Source organism: Barbus barbus (assembly GCF_936440315.1).
Source record: "Barbus barbus genome assembly, chromosome: 13".
Classification (NCBI taxonomy): domain Eukaryota; kingdom Metazoa; phylum Chordata; class Actinopteri; order Cypriniformes; family Cyprinidae; genus Barbus; species Barbus barbus.
Genome location: NC_136741.1, coordinates 24,654,450 through 24,674,426, shown reverse-complemented (window position 1 = coordinate 24,674,426; position 19,977 = coordinate 24,654,450). Strand labels below are relative to the sequence as shown.

The 19,977-nt window shown below is 38.2% G+C and overlaps 1 protein-coding gene across 8 annotated transcripts in view; it reads left to right on the top strand.

Annotated features, from left to right (window-relative positions):
- LOC306879626 (forkhead box protein P1-B-like) overlaps positions 1 to 10,282 on the top strand; it is a 198,780-nt gene extending 188,498 nt beyond the window's left edge. For all 8 annotated transcript variants that reach the window (XM_079432724.1, XM_079432723.1, XM_079432727.1 and 5 more), the window contains 4 exons: positions 542 to 663; positions 1,819 to 1,888; positions 2,513 to 2,679; positions 6,504 to 10,282. In XM_079432724.1, coding sequence (XP_079288850.1) covers positions 542 to 663; positions 1,819 to 1,888; positions 2,513 to 2,679; positions 6,504 to 6,648 — 504 coding nt within the window. In that variant the 3' untranslated portion in view covers positions 6,649 to 10,282. The remainder of the gene's footprint in view (positions 1 to 541; positions 664 to 1,818; positions 1,889 to 2,512; positions 2,680 to 6,503) is intronic.
- Positions 10,283 to 19,977: the final 9,695 nt, after the last annotated feature.

Genomic DNA, 19,977 nt, shown 5'->3' with positions numbered 1-19,977 from the left:
TTTTGAAATACTGTCTGAAAACAGGTTTTGAGATGTTGCTTTTCATGTAAAATGATTTTGTTTTAAAGATATCTGGATAATTTTATTAGAAAACAATGAATTTCCAAGCATGGATTTTTTTCAGATTCTTAAAGTTTGCTCAAAAATGTAAATTCTGTCATCATTTACTTGCCAGTATGTCGTTCCAAACCTGTATGACATTATTACTTTATAGAACACAAAAGAAGAGGTTTTGAAAAATGTCCTTGATGCTCTTTCAAGCTCTGAATAAACACCATAAAAGTCTGGTTTGTGTGACAAACAGACCCATATTTAAGTCATAATTGCCTTCCTTTCTTAGCTGTCAAATTTCAAACTCCACATTGAGATTATTACAGTATGTGTGATAGTGTCGTTGACAGCCAAAACATGTAAAATCATGAGTAAATGAGGACAGAATTTATTTATTTTAAATATGTATTCAACTTAACAATACAAAATAATGTGGGTTCTAAAAAAAATGTGTCTCATAGCCCTTCTTTTTCTCTCACACCAACTGCAGAACGCAGTGCGGCATAACCTTAGTCTTCACAAGTGTTTTGTGCGGGTAGAGAACGTTAAAGGGGCGGTATGGACCGTCGACGAGCTAGAGTTCCAAAAGAGAAGGCCGCAAAAGATCAGCGGGTAGGTGTTCCAGCGCCACCCCGAGCAGAGTGGTTGACCAAACCTGTGTCTCGTGGTGTTGATGGATGGGCTCCATGTCATTGTCTCTGTGCTGTGCCGCCCATTGACCCCCTGCTAGCTTTAGCGTGCGTCTCTGTGCCCGTATGTGAGTTATGTGCTGGCTGTATGCACCGTAACCCCTAGTCGCTTGTGCTTATCCATTCATTCATTTCATATCCTCTTGTCTATCACTGTCTGTCTGTCTGTCTTGCTACATCCGCATCTGGCTGCTTGCTGCCCCTCTCCCCCATCCCAGGGTGCCGTGCGCACCAATCTCTCGCTGCATAAATGCTTTGTAAGAGTTGAGGATGACTTTGGGTCCTTTTGGACCGTAGACGACGAAGAGTTTAAACGCGGCCGCCACATACAACGAGGTCGCCCAAGGAAGCATGCGGCCGACGAAAGCTGTGATGAGCTGCTTGTACAGTAAGCACCGCCCTCTGCCCCGCTCCCTTCCTGCATGCTCCGCCTCTGTGTGCTCGATCATCCTGTATGTAGCCTTTCATATCTTATGCCTTTGTCATTTCTGTTTTTCGTAATATATGAAATGACTCACGTGAGTGTAATGAGATTGTATAATACCGGTAATATGTGATGTTAAAATAAAAGACAAATTCACATAAACTCAGTTCCAAAACTTAGCAAGCTTCCTTGTTATCTGTGATCTACATAGGATACTTGTAGTTCTTACCCTCATTAACACTTTTTTTTGTTGATTTTTGAAAGTTCATAATATTGTGATTCACCATGTAGCTGGTAGGTTTGAATCATGGCTTATGACTCTTTAACAAATACCTTTACAAATCCTTTTGGAAAAATTGTAAAAAAAAATTGCCAAAACCAAGCACAATCTTAGAAGGCAGCATTATTATTTTGGAACAGCCTTTTCATTGGAAGTGAAGTAGGCAAGCAGGCAGCTAGTTTTGGGACAGAACTCTAGTGTTAAACAGCTTTTGATAGTTTAGTGCCGTCTATTGATTTTACTATTGAGTTTCATTGGAAATCAGATTGTACTCTAAATACTGACTTCAGTGTAAAATCAGTTCAGTAGACCAGTGACAGTATGACTCGTTTCTGTACTGAACTGAATGTGTGTTTGTATTGTTGTCTCTACAGAAGTCCAGCTCTAGTAAAGAACATCCATACCACTTTGGGGTATGGTCCCGCTCTTTCTGCAGCCTTCCAGGTAAAATCACAATCTTGCAGCATCCAATCCTCATCCATATTATTTATATGGTTTTACTTATTCATCTATTCAGTAGCTGCTCACATCCAGTCATTGACTGCACAATATAGTATTATTTTGTGCACAGTTGATGAATAATAGCAATTAAGCTAGCTAGAAAATTTTGCTGGTTTATAAGGTGAGTCTTGAGTGACACAACTTCAATTTCCATGATGCCCTTGTGGTGCTGAGGATGCAAATATAAAAATAAGTAATTATTATATTATATTATATTTCTTATTATAAGTGCACACTCTGCATTCTTTTCACTTCATCTTCCTGTCTTTTTATGTGTAAAAACTGTCTAGAAATTATTACATTCTGGCTAAATTCACTAGAACACACATCATGTCATCATTATGACTTTAAAAACATAAACTTTCATTTGTAAGTCGCTTTGGATAAAAGCGTCTGCTAAATGACTAAATGACTAAATGAAAAACGCCTAAATAGGTCCTAAAAGGAACTGAAGTGTGCAGATGAATAAAATGGTTATTTATTTTGGATGAGCTAAAGGCCACTGAACGCTCCTAATGTTTTGTTGGAATTGGTCTCACCGAGTTCATCTCCTCCATTCTGTTTTAGGCTTCAATGGCAGAGAACAACATATCTCTATACACTACCGCTTCCATCGGAAGTCCCACTCTTAACTCGCTTGCCAGCGCCATCCGAGAGGAAATGAATGGGGCCATGGACCACGGGAACAGCAACGGTAGTGACAGCAGCCCTGGACGCTCGCCCCTGCCAGCTATGTGAGTGGCTCACGTCCCACCTTCGTAGTGTGTGTGTGACTGAGATAAGGGCGCAAGTTAAAGGGAGATGTCCAGGAATCATTAGGCTCACGCGCATGCAGGTCGATGCTCGTGCAGCTTAGGTGGTGGAAATTTGTCACCAGGTCACTAGGAGTTGAAAATAAGTCTCAGAACGCACAGTAGGGTTCTATGTACATTACAGTAGATGTTTAGCCAACCGTGAAATTATATAGAAAACTGCAGTTTACAGAGGAAGCAGGAATTGTGAATGCAGTCTTAGAAGGAAACCCCACCTTTGGCGGGTTTCTACGTTGGGGTAGCTCGTAAAGCAAATAGTGTCTCTCCGTGTTATTTCGAGAAGTTGTTTCTAAACTCGCTTTTATTACGGGTCAATAGTGTGCGGCGTACTACGCCGAGTTCCTCCCTAATTATTGCCTCCATTTTGTTAAATATTTACAAAAGTGGTGAATAGAAGATGACAGAACTGGCCTCCTTTTTCCAGCCAGACAGGACTCACAGCACGTCCGAAAACTCTGCGAGCTGTCGAGAGTAAAACAACGAAGGGAGGGGTGGGGGGTCGTAATTAGCCTCGACGAAACCGCTCCAAGATTTCCATGTAGCTGAGCTGCGGTCGGGGCTGGAAACCACAGCTCCCCATACACTTGTTGTATGGGAGGGACCGCCGTGTTGTTTGAAGCTTAAAATAATACGGTGCAGACAACATGGTTTCCAGATGTCGGAGGACAGAACGGTGATTTGTGGCTCGGTGAGATTCATTGCAGTTTCTGTGAAATATCAGCAAATCGTTTCTTTTAAAAAAGCAGTGTGTAATGAACTCGTGAGAGAAGTGCTAATGGCAGGTAACACAGCTGCAGGCCTGCCCCATACGCAGGATACAGAGAGACAGGATGGGTGTGCTTGCTCTGAGGCGTCTGCCTCTCACCTCTCCAGGCATTTGCCGACTTAACACACTCAAAAGCAAAGATGTTGCCCAAACACGAGCCGTGCAAAGTGTGAGAATATACGAGCAGACATAAAACATTAACATAAAACGCACTGAGCTTTATTAAGTTAACCAGATTTATGGATCATGTTATCAAGGGCATCGCGTTTCAATTTCGGTGAATAACTTTTTCACTAATAAAACAATTTTGTCACTTATAGATGAGGCAGGGAAAGCTTATTATTTTCAAATGTTCAAGCAGAAATTAGATGGGCAGGTTATATCTTTAACCTTTCAATGCAACAATTCATGAGTTATTTATAATTGTAATTAAAATATCAAATAATCATGTATAGCCGTCATTACAAACACAAAGGAAAATGCATATATTCAGAATATTCTAATTAACATCATTTGTATACATTATCTGAAAAATGAAATACTTTTTTATTTTATTCTACACATGGTGCCATGGTAATTACATTTCTATGAAGTATGTTGGATTACCATGTAAAAGCTATGAAACATGAATATTTTAAACTTTATCATTACTGTGGTATTATCATCTGACACTGTCACTTTACCATGGTACCGCCACGGTACTTTTTTGTAAAGCATTAACTTTTTTTTCCAACAAAACATTTTTGTTTTATTCCTTATGGATGCAAATGCAAAAACACAAAACACCTTTCTCTGAAATTAAATATAAATTCCATCTTTCAGGAGTTATTTTGAACTGTGTAATTTAATGTCAACTATTAAAATGATTACATAGTATTGCTGGCCCAAGTATATCATTATTTCTGTCTTAACATGCTAAGAGGTAAACCAGGCCTGTAATTATGAGGTAAACACCCGAGTACATTGTTGATATAAGCGGTATATACTAGCTTTAATATTTCTGTATTATGCATTCTCTTATGATTCAGAGTCACAATTAATAACATCCAACAAATGGGCTTCCATAGCATCTGCACCTGTATGTATTGTTGCAGATGCCTGCAATCAGATGCTTCAGTCCTAATTACATTGAAGGCTAAAGCAGAGTGCAGCTCAGTTGCATATTAATAACAATTTCATGTTTGCCCTCCAGCTAGAGATTGAGAACCGGAGGCCATGGGATACATGGAGACGCTTTGATCTAAAACCAATAGAATGGCGAGAGTTTTCTTATTATTCACGCACAAAATATGATAACTCATTAGCATGGCTGCTTTCTTAACAATCGTAGAGAGAGTAGAGGTTGTTTGGGGGGAAAAATAGATATTGTGGCTAATTGCATTTGCCAAACATGTCTTAGCGAAAACCTATAGTTTGTCATGTGAGACTAATTAACTTAAAGGCTCTGCCACAGCTGCTTCTAATGTTTATCCTTTTATTCCTTTCGGTTTTGGTCGTCTTCCCCAGTTGAGTCAGCGCTGGCTCATTGGCGCTCTATTCCTGCAGTGTTTCTGTAATGAGAAATGTGGCAGATCTCATCTCTGTGGACAATCCTGTGCCCAGACTGTGGGCCGGGGTTCATGTTTTGCCTTGTTTACAACTGACAGCGTTATTATTCTAGTAAGGGCTCTGTTTCTTATCACAGCCGTTTGTGTTGGGCCCCGTCGTCAGCGCCTCCCCCTTCCCCTCTCGTCTCGCACGCCTCCCCGCCACTGCTTTTCTTCCCCTTATTGACACTTTGGTTAGAAGTTGCATTAATTTTGCGTGTATTTAAAGCGTACGCCGCGCTGTCTGGTCACCGTGTTGTGCGGCTGTGTTTTTTTTTTTTGCACGCTTGAAGTTGATTAATGACGGAACCTTGCACAGGGTCGTCCTCTAGAGACCCGCCTCACAGGTTGTGCATGTTAACGAGCGAGAAGAGGAGCGCGTGGAGCGGCACTGATCCGATGCCACCGGGAAGCTGACAGGCCGTCCACTCGCTCGCCGCAGTCCATTCTCTCGTCGCCACGTCGCACGTTGTTAATCTCCCTCATTTATCAATTCAAAGTGAAAACCCTGTTGTCAGGCCAGCTGTGGAAAATAAAGCCGGCAGGTATCCTGGAAGAACTAAAGGGAAGTGGAGTTATCAGGAGAGCTGATGTGCCGCCTCTGTTAGTCTTTCATTATAGAAACAGCTGGTCGTTACACTAGTCCTTTTTATTTTGGGATATTTAACCAGTAGATGGTAGTGGTTGCACTGACACAATTATACTGTACATATTGATTTTTTTATTTATTTTTTTAAATGTATTGTCACAACATTGTCCAGATGCAGAGCACTGCCCTTGACTTGGGGATAAAAATATACTTATGCCCACAAACTAACAATTCGTTCCCACAAATTAAGAATTTGTCCTCTTGTTTTATTAATCAGTTCCCTCGTTTGAGCTCAGTCGTGGCCACAAATTCAAAATGTGTTCCCTGGTTTTAGTAAATTGTGGCCGTGCTGTACTAATTCATTCCCTCATTTTGACTTATTTTAAAAGGGAACAAATTAGTGCAATGTGGCCATGATTTAATAAAATGAGTGAACAATTGAATATGTTGTGGCCACGATATGTTTTTTTTTTTTTCCGCATATCATGTGCGGGGCTCCGTATATAGGTACTGTAGATGCATGTATTAATTTTTTTATTATTGTTTTTAAACCTATTTTTATAGACCTCACCCAAAGCTGAAAACGCTACTTCAAAGCATCAGCTTAAAAAGTCAAATTAAAGGAAAGAAAAAGAAAACATATAAATATTTATCCATTTATTATTTTATTATTACCATTTTATAATATATCAACTTATAAGTTAATAATATTTTTAATATTATTATTATAGATTTTTATTTTGATAATGGAGGTTTTTGTTTTTGGTGAAAATATATGAACATTCCTATTCTGTTTTATTGCCAGGCACCACATCAGCGTAAAGGAGGAGCCACTGGACCCCGAGGAGCACGAAGGTCCCCTTTCCCTCGTGACGACAGCCAATCACAGTCCAGACTTTGACCACAACAGAGATTACGAGGACGACCACGGTCACGAGGATATGCTGTAAGCCTGGTTTCTCCCAGGTCCTCTGCCGAACAGGCCATACTAACTGCGGTCACCTGCGAGACCACTCCAGATATAGCAAGCCCAAGACTGGATTCACAATCCTCTTGTTGACAGCTATTAAAATGTTCCAATTTACTCTTAGTGCCATTAAATACAAAACAAAATACGAGATAAGAAAATCTATTCCATTTGGAAGTATTTTTGATTTCTTTCTACTTTTCGGTTTAAAGACGAGATGCGTAAATTTCTACTCATCTCCTGATAAAGAGACGTTTGGTACTGGGGCCTGCTTCTACTTCCTTTTGGCAAAATCGTCACTGAGACAAGAGCGGACATGAAAACACAGCTGAGAAAGACTCATAAACACTGATCACGAACTCTCACACACACACACACAGATCATTAGCGCTTCAATGAGCGTGCCACTCACAGTGTGCGTGTACGTATGTGACTTTAATTCATTGTCTCTGCCTTCAAATCTTCAAGGGGACGGTTCACCCAAAAATGAGAACTCTGTCGTCATGTACTCACCCTTATGTCGTTCTGAACCTGTGTGACTTTCTTTCTTTCGTGAAACACAAAATGATTCGTCTTGAAGAGTGAACTCGGTTGCTTTGAATGCGAATGCTCTCCCTGAGAGTGAACGGTGAGCGAATCATTCTTTTGAGTCGGATCTTTTTAGTGAATCGGTTCTAAACAAAGCTGACTGATTCTCAAGTTCAACTCACCGACTCTGTGATCTGCTCACAGCTCAAACAAAGGGAAGGATTTCAGTGAATGGTGGCTAAGATTTTGGTTTGTTTTTTTTACCCAAATTTATCTACAACTTTAGAAGACTTGGAATATAGGAAAACAATATGAATCCCCTTTATGATGCTTTTATGTCACTCCACGCCGCATTAATTGTAATTGCATGAAAAAGAGCATCTGGTGCACTCTTTAAAATGTCTTTTTGTGTTTTTATGGATAAAAAGAAAGTCGCACAGCTTTTGAACAACATGATTATGACTAAATGACAGAATTTTCATTTTTTTGAAGTGCACTATTCCTGTAAATTTGCTGTCATTGCAGCTGGAGGATATCTGTCTGGTGTTTTGAGGGTTCCTGGGCAAATAATTTAAACGCAGTGTCCTCTCATTACTCTGTGCTGTTAGCTATATATCCTTTTTGTTTGGTTTGTTTGTTTTGGTAACTGATCAGACCTCATGAATAATGATGTGGAGTTATAGTGTGCTTAGCACTGGATGAATGTTAAGGCTTCTCATGCTCTCTTTTTTCCTTCCTCCTTTTCATTCGAAATTGAAACAGAATGTCGCATTACCGTGTAGTATTTTTCTGTCATTTGTTCCTAGCATTTCAGATCGGCACTTTGCAGTCACATTACCCTTGCATGCCGACACACACACACACACACACACACACACTCTCGCTCTCTATCTTTCCTGCTCATGAAGTCCATCTGCAAATGCACTACTCGTAATGAAGGCTCCCTCTCCACGCACCAATGAAGTTTAATTTTCACGTGGAATGAATGACAGAGAAATCAGCGCAGGTTAACGTTTATCGTTCTGAAATTATACTTTCAAAAATCCCCTTTTGTGGTGATGCACGTTAGCGTCAACCAACTCGCTGATCGAAACCATCATCTGTATTGCAAAATGAAATGTCAAAAAATTTTGAAATAAGCACCAGGGAGAGGATTGTTAGACAAAAGCTAATCGTTATTCCTGAACGTTATTGTCAGCATATATGAAACTTTTTTTTTTTTTTTTGCCTTTTTATTCAATTCTGTAATTTCAAAGACTGTCTGGATGACTTTAAACTGCATTCCCTCTAGTTTCAATATCAGTTTCACCACATCAATGACCGGCTCAGCCTCTGTTATTAGACATGATAATAATTACACACGGGATAAACGTTAAAGGGATTATGAACCAAGGCTGACGGCACAGCCATGACCACTGAGCATTACGGCACTGGGGTAGCCCACTATGACCATTCGCTTCTTGACCAACGCAATTGTTTCCAACGGGCTGTTTCCACGCAGGCCATTTGAACCTGGAAAGCAACTCCTAATTGGAAGCTGCTGTCACCGGCTAGCTTAGATTGAAATTTTGGGAACAGACTTTAGATTAGGCTTCTACAAATCGATTGCATTTTGTTTTTCGAATGACTGCAACCAACCACTTTCTGTGTTCTTATTTATTACTTCCATTTTTATTGTCAGTTTGTTTTTACTTAAGTTGATGTTTATGTCTCTTATCTGTGACTACCAAAGATACAAGATACTACAAGTTGATATATTCTATGTTCCATGCAATAGCTAAACAAAAGGCCAAATATCCTTAGTGTTCCCCGCACTGGCCGGACGCAAAAATTATGAAATGTCTGAAACTGTGTCGGGCTTATTATGGTGAAAAAAAAAGCCAAAGGGGTTGTTCGATGGGCAGCTGTATGTCTTTGCCTGTGACCAAAATAGTAGAGGAGAGGCAGAGATCGAGACCAACACACGACCAAATCAAAGCAATGTTGTCTTTGGGCCAATGAAAAGGAAAAAAGGGAGTGTTCTATCAGGAAATGATGGCTATAAAGGAGAAGGATATGGATGAAAGAGTTTAGAACTGTTCACTGTCGTCACAGGAAATTTAAATCCAGGAGGGGGAAAACATTTGCATAACACAATGTGAACTGAACTTTAAACTGGAGCACACAATGATGAGAGTTTCATTTGTTCTCATACTTTAGATTTTTTTTTTTTTGCCATTTTATTCTTTGAAAAGATTGTATGCCACTTACCTTGTAAATTCGAAACGGGATTCCGATGTCCTTTTGTTAACCTTGGCAATGCTCTATGATTGTGTTTTAGTGTCTGTCAACTTATTACTTTTTTATATTAAAAAACACTCCTGTCAACCAATAAGCTGGGTACAAGGTACTTTAATGGCAGTTACTACTATTTGTAAATTTATCCAAGCATTTCTATTGATGAAAAGGGTTCACTGAAATTAATGGAGCATCCGGGCAGCTGCAGTGGGACAGATTCGGGGCTCATCTGAGGGCTGTTTTTGATTGTTATTCTTGAGCAGGTAGATGAGACCATTCACCGCATGTGTAGCTCGGCATTACTGAAGAAATACAGCATGAGAAACTGTTAGTATGCATACCTCAGTTCAAACCTATAGGGAATGAGTAACTAAGAAAAAGATGTAACATGTCACTCAGTTGCACTTAGTCGTATGTCTTGCATGTTTAGTCTAAAACTGTAGCAAACTATTTTAAGAAAAAGATTTTTTTAAAAATCTATAAAAATCAGAGCTTGTTTATCATGAGGGTCTCTCTTTTTTTTCTCTTTTAAACCAATCCAAACCTCAGGCTTTTTTTATCGGTTAGAAACGCCACTCGGCTTGCTTCAATATGATCTCTTCTTTCGATTTATTTTGCTTCTCACATGCGGTAAACTGTTTCCTGTCTCTGCTCTTTTAGCTCATGTTGAAGTAGGTTGTACATACACCACATTATAGCTTGTGTGTCCTCTCATTTTCTCCTGATTCTTTTCAAAGAACAAAAAAAATACTGTTTGTATCACCATGTTTGCTTTATCACAACTGCTTTGTATTTACTATTAAAAAAGACGGAAAACACAAAGAAATGAGCTACTGCTGTATGTATTCCAATAGCAAATGTAATTGACTTCGTAATCCTTGCTTTTTTTGGAGGATATAAAAAAGGAAACTCGCAGACATCTGTGAGCGAGAGGGGAGGGAATGGATCCGGGGATAATCCACCGTTTTTGGATTCTAAAAACTGTAAAATAGAAAACAGATTTGTCTCTGTTATCATTGACCGAAGAGTTTTTACGCTCTTTCCCTTCTTTCCTTGCGTTAAGCTGTTTTTAATACATTCAAAAAGATCCTGCTTTTCTGGTCTAGATGAGCTACAAGGCAGGTGTACGTCCTCTGGAGCACAAGGGAAAATACTTGCATGTCTTTTGCAGAACTGCAAAAATCATTACTTAATCACGGTTTTTCTTTTAAAACTAAATGTGCAAGTTTGATTTGAAGTACATTTCTTTTTAGTATTTTAAGACAATTCAAGATACAAGGGTTGTTTAAAACAAGAAAAAAAACTTTGCTAGTGGTACATGATTCACAACAATGAAAAGTATTAACTTATATATATATATATATATATATATATATATATATGTGTGTATAATATCACATAAATACACTGTTTTAAGTTATAGTTGTCTTGTTTCCCAGTAAATATACTGATGAAGAAAAAAGTTTGCCGTGAGGAAAGTCTATGAATCATGCACACTAATAAAAATATTGATTTGTGTGTACTGTTTCACTAAAAACAAGAAAACTATGCAGAGCAAAGATGTATTGACAATTCAAAGTTTTCCATATAGCCTAATAAATCTCAAAAGCACAACTTATAAAGCAAATAAAGCTAGTTTTTTTAAATGCAAATCATTTTAACTGAAACACAACCATCTTTGCTCATCCTCCAGCAGACAGTTACGGTCACAATCACGCTGCTCTCATACACTAGATCATGATCGTGCCTGTAAATCTTCACAATTCTTTCTTTCCGCCTTCGTTTTCGTTCTTTAATTCCCACTTTTTCTGCTCTAATCTAAAATCTTTGTTCTCTCTTTGCTGACTATTCCGTTATACTCAGTGTCTAAAACTGACTCGCATGTTCAATACAGAAGCAATAAAAATGCAGTTTATTTCTGAATTATGTGCATCTTTCATCACCTGTGCTGATATGGCCACACTATAATAAAGCTACAGATAATTGTTTTTTATATATGCACATATGACGTGCAAAGATAAGGCTCAAATCAGGCAGAACTGAACTGCATTTATCAGTTTCAGCACAACATTATTGAGTCTTTCATCAGATTACAGATGCAGATATTTGCACTGTTTGCTATCGAACGCTCGTCATGAAGTCCATAATGACCGGCACTATCACGGCAGCTCACACATTAAATTACCTTCTAATTAAAAAGAGACAGTTAAACTGTCCTTTACCAACACCAATTTAGGTAACTGCATTTGACCAGCTATAAATTGTTACTGCATTAAAATCCCAGAAATATTAGCGATATGGATTTCTTGATGGAAATTAATGCTGATGATGAGGAGTTTGCTTTTTATGAGGGATGCACGGGGTCATGTTAGCCACTAAACAGCAGACAGAGATCAGGCCTAAGCATTTTTAATCTTGTGCAACAAGCAATTACAAATAGTTGCATTGATTTGTTAAAAAGCTTTAGGTGACATAAATTGTTTCCCGCTTAGCTTATTGCTCTGATACATAAATGTCATTGGGGATATTATTAATTAAAGATGTTGGAAGACAAGATTTAAAGGAAACAATATAAAATTATGGTTAGACTTTTTGCTGGTAATATTTTATCCCTTATTTGGAGCTTCTTAATTTTATTGCTGTTGTCTCTCAGATATTCTCTGCTCATAAGAGCCAGCTAGTTTTCTCGTAGTCCGCTGTCATAATCATAGGTTTGTACTAGAGTTATTACAGTTAAATAAATCTGAAATGTATGTGTGTGTGTATGTATATAGATACACACACATATACATATATATATATATATATATATATATATATATATATATATATATATATATATATATATATATATATATATATATATATATACACTCATACATGCATACAGTCATGGCCAGAAATATCGGCCCTCTTGGTAAATATGATCAAAGAAGGCTGTGAAAATTAATCTGTATTGTTAATTCTTTTATTATAAATCTTTTATTTAAAAAATTCACTAAAATCTAGCCTTTCATTGGATAAGAAGAATTTAAAATGGAGGAAATATCATTATGAAATAAATGTTTTTCTCAAATACACATTGGACACAATTATTAGCACCCCTAGAAATTCTTATGAGTAAAATATCTCTGAAGCATATTCCCATTCATATTTACAATTCTAAGCACTCAGGGTGATTATGAACATGAAATTATCCAGCCATGGCTTCCTGTTTCACAGAAATATAAATAGGAGGGAAAACAAAGCCCAAATTCCCTTAATAATCCATCACAATGAGAAAAACCAAAGAATATATTTCAGATGTGCAGAGCAAAATCTAATTGAGCTTCACAAATTAGTGAAGTGGCTTTAAGAAAAGAGCTAGAGCAGTGAATTGGATTCCCATTTCCACCATCAGGGCAATAATTAAGAATTTCCAATCAACAGAAAATGTTACGAAACTGCCTGGAAGAGGACGTGTGTCTATATCGTCCTAATGCACGGTCAGAAGGAGAGTTTGAGTGGCTAAAGACTCTCCAAGGACCACAGTTGGAGAATTGCAGAAAATAGTTGAGTCTCAGGGTCAGAAAACCTTCAAAATAAATTATCAAACAGCACCTACATCATATGCTCATCCAAAAACAAACTCCAGCATATTCAGTTATCAGACACAACTGGAACTTCAAATGGGACTGGCATCTATGGTCAGATGAAACTAAAAAAAATAGATTTTTAGCAGCAAACACTCAAGATGGGTTTGGTGAACACAGGGATAAAAAGTACACCATGTGTACAATGAAATATACTGCTGTATTTTTGATGTTGTGGGCCTATATTTCTGCTGGAGGTCCTGCACATCTTGTTTAGACACATGGCATCATGGATTCTATCAAATACCAACAGATACAAAATCAACAAGTGACTGACTCTGTTAGAAATCTTATAATGGGCCATATTTGGATCTACCAACTGGACAATAATCCAAACACAAACCTCAAAAACAACACAAAAATGGGGGACTGGGCACAAAACCAAGCTTCTGCTATGGCCATTCCAGTCCTCTGATCTGAACCCTGTAGAAAATGAGTGAGGTGAACTGAAGAGAAGAAGCACCGTCATGGAGCTGGGAATCTGAAGGATCTGGAGAGATTCTGGATGAAGGAATGGTCTCTGATCTCTTGTCAGGTGTTCTCTAACCTCATCAGACAATATAGGAGAAAATTTAGAGCTGTTTACTGGCAAATGGAGGTTTCAAAAAGTACTGAATAAAAGGGTAGCGTTAATTGTGGCCAATGTGTATTAGAGAAAAACATTTATTTCATAATGATATTTCCCCCCATTTTAAATTCTTATTATCCAATGAAAGGTTAGATTTTTGTGAATTTCATTGGATAAGCAGAAAGAAAGAGAGAAAAGCTGCTATATTTTGCTTTTAGATAAAGAGCTATATTGCCACTTAAAACCCTATGAATATATTGAAGAGCAAATTATTGTTTAAATTCTTAATATATAATGTTCAAAATTTTAAAAAAGTAGCAGCACATCAGTTTGAAAAGAAAAATATTTTTTATTTATTTAATGCAATAAAATCCATATTTTTAAATGTGAAAAGTGTCCAAACACTTTTCAGGCTCATCGTACATATGCAAAATAATGTCTTGTAAAAGTTGAACATTGAACATACGTGCATGTGTCTATGGTATTCAAATAAAATTAGAGGAAGCACACCCTGATCACACATCAGATCTTTCATTCTCATTTTTACTGGTTGACAGGAATTCATTTTCAGTCAACCGCTCTCGTAAGTTTATATAAAAGTAAAGTTATGCTATTCAGCGTCAGAATGTCTTTGCAAAGCATGAATACCTTTTGATCTTCAAATGAAAAAAAGCCAAAAAAAATCCAAACTGTCTCTATCATGTCATTCACACCAGTCTACTTATGTTACCAAGTGAGAGTCTAGCCCTTATTACTGAACCCACGGTCTGTGTAGGCTTTTGGAAATGAAATGGACAGATTAGTGCATTATCTTATTTACATATATTGAATTGCAGTAACAAGACTCCGTTCCTACCCCTCGTTTCATTCTAATTAAAGTGTGGCAATGCAACAGCAATCCACACAAGAGCTTTGCTTTAATAGTCAGAGCTGGCAAATTCCCAATCCTGCGACGTAGCAATTAGCAGGGGCGGTAGTGTTTGCTATTCATGGTTTGATGTTTTAAAAAAAAAAGAGAGAAAAGTTTATTAAGATGAGCTGCTTCGGGCACTGGTGGGCAATAGACCTGCTGCAATTAGATTCCAATTATTTGTCAGTTTCTGATATTGTAAACTGCCACTTAGCACATCAGTTAAATTGACACACTGTGCTGCTTGGTTTAGCCTGTAATTAAAACATTTTGTGTTAATTAGATGATGACCACTTCATTCCAGGGCCTCTTGTGATCGGAGCTTGTGTTATTTTGATTTGCATTGGGCATGCTGTTTGGATCATGGGTTGTCAGATGCTGGTTAATCAGCCAATGTTTCGTTTCAATTACTGCCAGCTGTTCTACAGGCCTCTCAGGGCTGCATATCAACATAGAACAGTAGGACAATTAAGTACAGAAAAAAAGAATTAGTTCAAATATTGAGATATATAAAACTAATAATAAATAAATGATTATTATAATGCTATTTTTATATATTTATTTTTAATACATTTTATTCATTTTAAGCTTTATTTTATGATTAATAATATTATTATTATATTTTTTATCATGATGATGATCATATAATCCAACATTCTTCTTTTGTGGTTAAAGGAAGCATTGTTGGATGAATTTCCACAGATTTCCCATATTCAAGCAAAATCTCATATCAACACGAGTCTTCGAGTAAAGAAAACATAAATCAATTATAAAATAAGATAAATAATATACTTTAAGTATAATAAATGCATTACAATACTATTTTAAAACATCTTAATATTGATTTTAAGCATTAGTTTATAATTATTATTATATTAAAAAATAATTATGAAATATTCAAATATTCATTCACTTAGGACCCAATCTAAAAAAATAATAATTTGAACAATATGATGAGTTTACTAATCTTACAATCAAACATTTTTCTTTTATGCTAAACTGAAGCATTGTTTAGATTAATTTTCAGATATTTTCCATATTCATGCAGGATATCTGAATAATTTAGATGATGCAAAGCAACATGAATAATTACGAGTCTCACGGCTTTCTGCCACCATGCATTAATGGATGTGACTAAGTTTACTTTTGATTTACATATCATGAGTGCAAAAAGCACATTTGCGCATGCATTAATCTAAGGTCAATACATATTTAACTACTAAAGTAGGTCTGAATGACTGCGGAGACGTTCTGTGTAGTATTATATACGCAGAATGCAACTTAATGTCTCTATTACCATTGCACTTATATATCAAAGTAATTAAATGGAACTGCAGGTTTTCTGTCATAATGTTCCTGTGTTTTACAGATTGCTTATTTACAGGTTTAAGATAAACAATTATGGAAAGTCAGTGTAACATTGAATGCTCCGAGAACTTGAAATCCTGAAAGCAGCAGGCCTACACTTCCCAACTGTCTCATTAATATTTGGCACATTACTGGTTGAGATTAGAGCCTTTACTTTACAACCCTTTACTTCTGTACACACTTTTACAGATACGTATTAAAGCAGCTTCTGATGGGACTCTGAGCCTGTGCAACTCTCCGCATCTCTCATTTCAGCCCAGATTTAATGCTCCTCTTCAGGGGAGGGGATGGAAAATAACTGTCATTAAAATATGTCATGGCAGCTGTTTACCTGCAGTGAACCTTGATTGAAGCAGGTCTGACTTTACACTGATGCCCCTCTAATCTGTATGACTGGCATGTTAATTTCCCCGACGCTGCCATTCAAAAACACAAACATGAAATGTTGGTTTTGGGTCTGGGAGCCCAGCTAGAGTGAATTTCAAGTACTTATTCAAATATTTCATTAAAATGTAAATTTTACATTGGTCCAATGCCTAGCTGTGCACAAGGCATGACTTAAGAAGTTATGAAGTTATAACACCAATCGTTTTTTTTTCCTGCCTTTCGAACGCCAATTAACTTGCACTATAAATGTCCATACCTTGTTTTATCTCTCCAAACCGCGTGCTGAAAAAATGCATCAAATGCAACAGGAGTGCGACAGCTCGGCATTGACCAGTATTGGGAAGGAAGAGAGACAGAAGCCAATTAAACATCAAACTTCGAGCAGACTGGTAGCTAATCAATTCTCTTATCGCCACAAAGTGCAAATGCACTGATGAAAATTGAAGCTACATGAGGATAAAGGCAAGTGTTGAGGAATTGTAAATGAGAGAATGTCCCTAAATGCAAATACATGATCTGGACGGTTTGCCAGCGTGCTTCATTCATATAGAGCTTTGCTCTGTAGCATCAATGCATGCATACTGTACGCAGTGTGACTCCATAGAACTCAAGACGATATTTTCAAAATATTAGTCAAGTATCGGGTATTTAAGATTGCAAATTGCTGTTCAGACACAAAATTGGAGATATAGGAGTGTATCGACAGAATTGATGTGTTCACAATACATCTCGAGCGTTAATATTCCTATATCCGAGGGGTGGCCATAACTGGAAATGGCAAACTGATTTAATCTGTCACTTCCTGACTCGCGAGCTCTCGTTTTTGAGTTTTCCTGCCGGGAACAAACGCTCAAAGCCGACGGTTTGTGAATTCTGGCATGTCACGTTCCGTCTCCCTTCCACTTTATTTCGATGGCGCAGACAACACTCGCCTCCTGTTTCTTTATCTACTTCCCTCTCTTTTTTCTTTCATTTTTAACATTCAGGGGGAAGATAAAATGGTTGCAGGTGGTGATGAAAATAAAAGCCATCCATCATTATTTATTAGGCATGAAAAAGATACACAATAATGTAATTTAATCTCTCAGCAGACAATTATTTCCACATATTGATAATGCAAAGCGAAAAGTGCCATGAATCCTAATATGATGTTTGCTTTTATTGGTGTATAATACAAGCAGAACAAATAATGTAATTGTATCAGGAAGAGAATGTAATTATTTGCACATGCTAACATTATAATAGCAATCTGCCTCAGACAATGGTATCATATTATTTTGCTGTGCTTAACTAGTTACAATTTGCATTTACTTATTATGTCTCAGTGGCAATAAAGCCGCCCCCTCTTGTGCTTGAAGTAGACCGCTGTTATTATTTGAACCCCCGTCTCCAACTTTTGATTGTTTGCAACTTGCTGAGATTTGAGATCATGAAAGTTTAAGTTTACACCCAGGAGGAGCGTCGTCTTTATTGAAGAGTTTGATAATATCATTTTGCATTGGGCTAATTCTTTTCAGCTAGTCCTATGCAACAGAGCAGAGTTGATCAAAGTTAAAGCAGCAACTCACTTTGATCATTTCATAAGACTTGGGCAACTGTCTTAGGCAACTATAAGTTACTACTACAGTACACATAGCCTACACTACTATACGTACTAGTAAAAACAATTCCCTTTTATACATACAGTCTTGTGGTCTCGGATTCTCGACTAACAGATTTTTCTTCTCAAGGAGAAAGGAAGCCCCGCGAATCCGGACTAAGGCAAAGGCCATCTCATCATAATTCATCGTGACCTAACGTGAAACAAGAATCCTCCCGAAGAGCAGCCTTTAAACAGATTTTCTCGATTATTTGTAATGATTAACCATTAAACATACATTAAAAAAAGCATCTTGATGCACGGACTGTCAGGGCACATCAGGCATGCGTCCTTCTCGCCTGTATCTTTAATAAAATGGTGTTCATGCCATATTGAACTAATGACCAGGAGAGTCAATGCAAAATTAGATCAAGCATCCACACTTGTGTCTCCCTGACATTATGAAAATGTTTTATTGATGACTCATTACAGGCTGTCCGGCATGAGGTGAGGGCTTTTTTCCCCTCTCCTCGATCCATCCTAATAGAAGATGCAAAGCCTAATAATGATAAAGCCTCCTGAATAATTAATCCCCCCAAAACCCAATCCATCTCGACACGGGACATGTACATATTTTAGCGCCTCATTTGCATATTTAGAACAAACAGCAGCACAAACCCATTAAAGGGCCAGCGCTCACCTCTTGTGTTTGATGCATAGTAATGAAGGGCTTTTGAGTGATTGGCTTTTAAGAATTAAGAGACGAGGGCGGCTGGATGCTCCCATACTGTGTGCTGCATGCATCCTCCACCGGAGGCTAGAGCAGAGTTCTGAAGTCATTAGTGCTTTGTAAATGATATTTGCTCCCTTGTGACATATCATTTGAAATGCTATTTCTAATAATAACTGATATTAAAAACAACCGTCGCACATTCCACAAATACGAACATCTTGAGGGGGGCGAGCACTTCTTAATGTCAATATGAATTGTGATTCAAAAGCGCATCTAACAAATATTAAAGACTCCCCGAGGTTTGTTCTGAACATTTAACCGTCTTTTGCCACAAAGGCGAGAATTATACCGTGGTGATTATGCTTCCAAATTGGCCGAGGATAAACTCGACTTGGAATGGAAATGGAAGAGCAAATTCATTCTGATATTTTGCGCTGCGCTTTCATCCATCACGATAAAATAATGGCATTGTGGCTGATTCCGGTTGCTGCAGCACAACGAATCAGAGGTGTGGTGATAAAGCAGCCGGCGCTCCCTTTGGCATTGTGCACGGCATTGTCACCGCCTCAGAACCACTCATTTGAACTGTCACCTCCTTTCTTAATGACTCCTTACAAATCCCACAGCTTCCTGCGGTGCGTTTCCTGTCGACTTCATCACGGGGTGAAAAGAGAAGGGAAGAGAAAGCGAGAGAGATACAGTAGTTGGCGCAACACCCTACGCCAGCTCAACCGGAAGCCACACCAGCGCCGTGGCCCTGTTATACCGTGATGGGCCGCCACGCCAGGTAATGCTGCCAATCGGCACCAGATGAGGCCCGCAGACCTTCTCTGGATACGCCACTGGTCTTTGAAATTAAAGTCGGCTTTAGTAATCCACAGAAATGGCCCCCTCAGACTGCTCTTGCTTGCAGTTTAGTTTCACCCCGGTTGGCGATAAAGCATGACAGAAATACAGAGCGCTATCTGCTAGCGGAGAAGCCTGATAGGTTCTGCCAGCTTATCATACAACAGGCAGCTAACCTTCCTTCCCTGTGTCTGGCCCCTGAACAGAATTGAGGAGTCAATTTACAAAAGCAGTCATGTTTGGTTGTAAATAAGACAGCGAAGAAAAATGTAAGTGCACGAAGCAGAAAAAGTTCCAATTGAACCCCGTTTCTACCCTGAAGTCGCAACCCGGTGTAATACAACAGACTGGGAGTGAGCATTTGCGGGAATGCATGTAAATCCAGGCCGAGGATGGGGCTGCAGATTGACACGGATCTAGCCGAGCGGGTTTCGTCTGTACCAGGGTGGGATTAACAAGCTTAAAGAGGGCTTAAACACCATCC